Source organism: Charadrius vociferus, unplaced genomic scaffold, assembly GCF_000708025.1.
Source record: "Charadrius vociferus isolate BGI_N301 unplaced genomic scaffold, ASM70802v2 scaffold436, whole genome shotgun sequence".
Classification (NCBI taxonomy): domain Eukaryota; kingdom Metazoa; phylum Chordata; class Aves; order Charadriiformes; family Charadriidae; genus Charadrius; species Charadrius vociferus.
In genome coordinates this window covers 3438189-3439238 of record NW_009649187.1, presented here as the reverse complement: position 1 = coordinate 3439238, position 1050 = coordinate 3438189, and the positions used below count along the sequence as shown (strand labels likewise).

Genomic DNA, 1050 nt, shown 5'->3' with positions numbered 1-1050 from the left:
CGGGTCCCGTCCCGTTCCTCTCTGCCGAGCTGCCTCCCTCCTCTCCTGCCCGGCCTCTCGCCTCCTCCCCGCCCGGTCCTCCCTTCTCCCCTTGCCTTTCATCTCCTCCCCTTTCTCCTCCTTTTTTTCTGCTTTCTTCCTTCCCTCCCTACTTCTCTGCTCTTCCCACCGTCCTGCCCCTTATTCAACTCTCCTCCTCTTTTTCTCGCCTTGTTTCCCTTTCTTTTCTCCCCACCGAGCTCAGGCCTCTGGGCTGGCGCTAGGGCTAACAGGACTGCTCCATCCGTAGCCTCTGTGATCCCCCTGTGCTCACCCCTTGGCCGAAGGACACGGATCTGTGCAGGTGATAAGCGGGAAGGTCCCTCTCTGAGCACAGAAAGCCTCTTTGGGAGCTGGTGAGAGAGAGAGCCTGGCAGCTAGGGGGTGTGGGCCAGGGAGTGGGATGCTGCAGGCTGTGTTATGCATCCTCTCTGCTTTCCTGGAGGTGTTTGAAATTTTGCTGGCCCTTATGACCATTCCCCTCATCCCACTCTTTAACTGGAACAGGACCACCATTTCCAGGCAGTTCCTAGTTAACAGCTGTCTCCCTTTCTGTGGACTATGTTGGTGGCAGCCTGGGGACAAGGAGGTCTGGCAGGCAGAAGTGACCCTTCAGCAGGCTTCAGGTGGTACCACCCTTCAGGTGGGTACTTTAGGCTGTTTGGACACCTGTCCTGGGACATTACACACAGTATTCTGATGTTGGGAGGATTTTAACCTCTGCTATGGCAACACAACTACTGACCACTGACATTCACACTCCCTCTAAAAAAGTCCAAAATTGATTGATACAGCAGCTTAAGGTGCATCACCCCAAGGTTACTGTGCTTGGTTTGATACTATATCAAATGATGTCCAGAAAGGACAAGGGGAAGTTGGCACCTGGCAGTCTGCCCCTGTCCTTCCCCTTTGCTCCTTTTAAAAGTGGTTATCATTTGAAAGCCCACAAATCTCCAGAGACACGGGCTTAATCCTTCTACCCACAGGTGTCATGGGTTATGCCTGATTTTA

The 1050-nt window shown here is 53.4% G+C and overlaps 1 protein-coding gene across 1 annotated transcript in view; it reads right to left on the bottom strand.

Moving 5' to 3' along the window:
• VSTM4 (V-set and transmembrane domain containing 4) overlaps nt 1–1050 on the bottom strand; it is a 54197-nt gene that overhangs the window by 37729 nt on the left and 15418 nt on the right. Inside the window, exon 2 of the mRNA XM_009888815.1 lies at nt 251–335. Coding sequence (XP_009887117.1) covers nt 251–335 — 85 coding nt within the window. The remainder of the gene's footprint in view (nt 1–250; nt 336–1050) is intronic.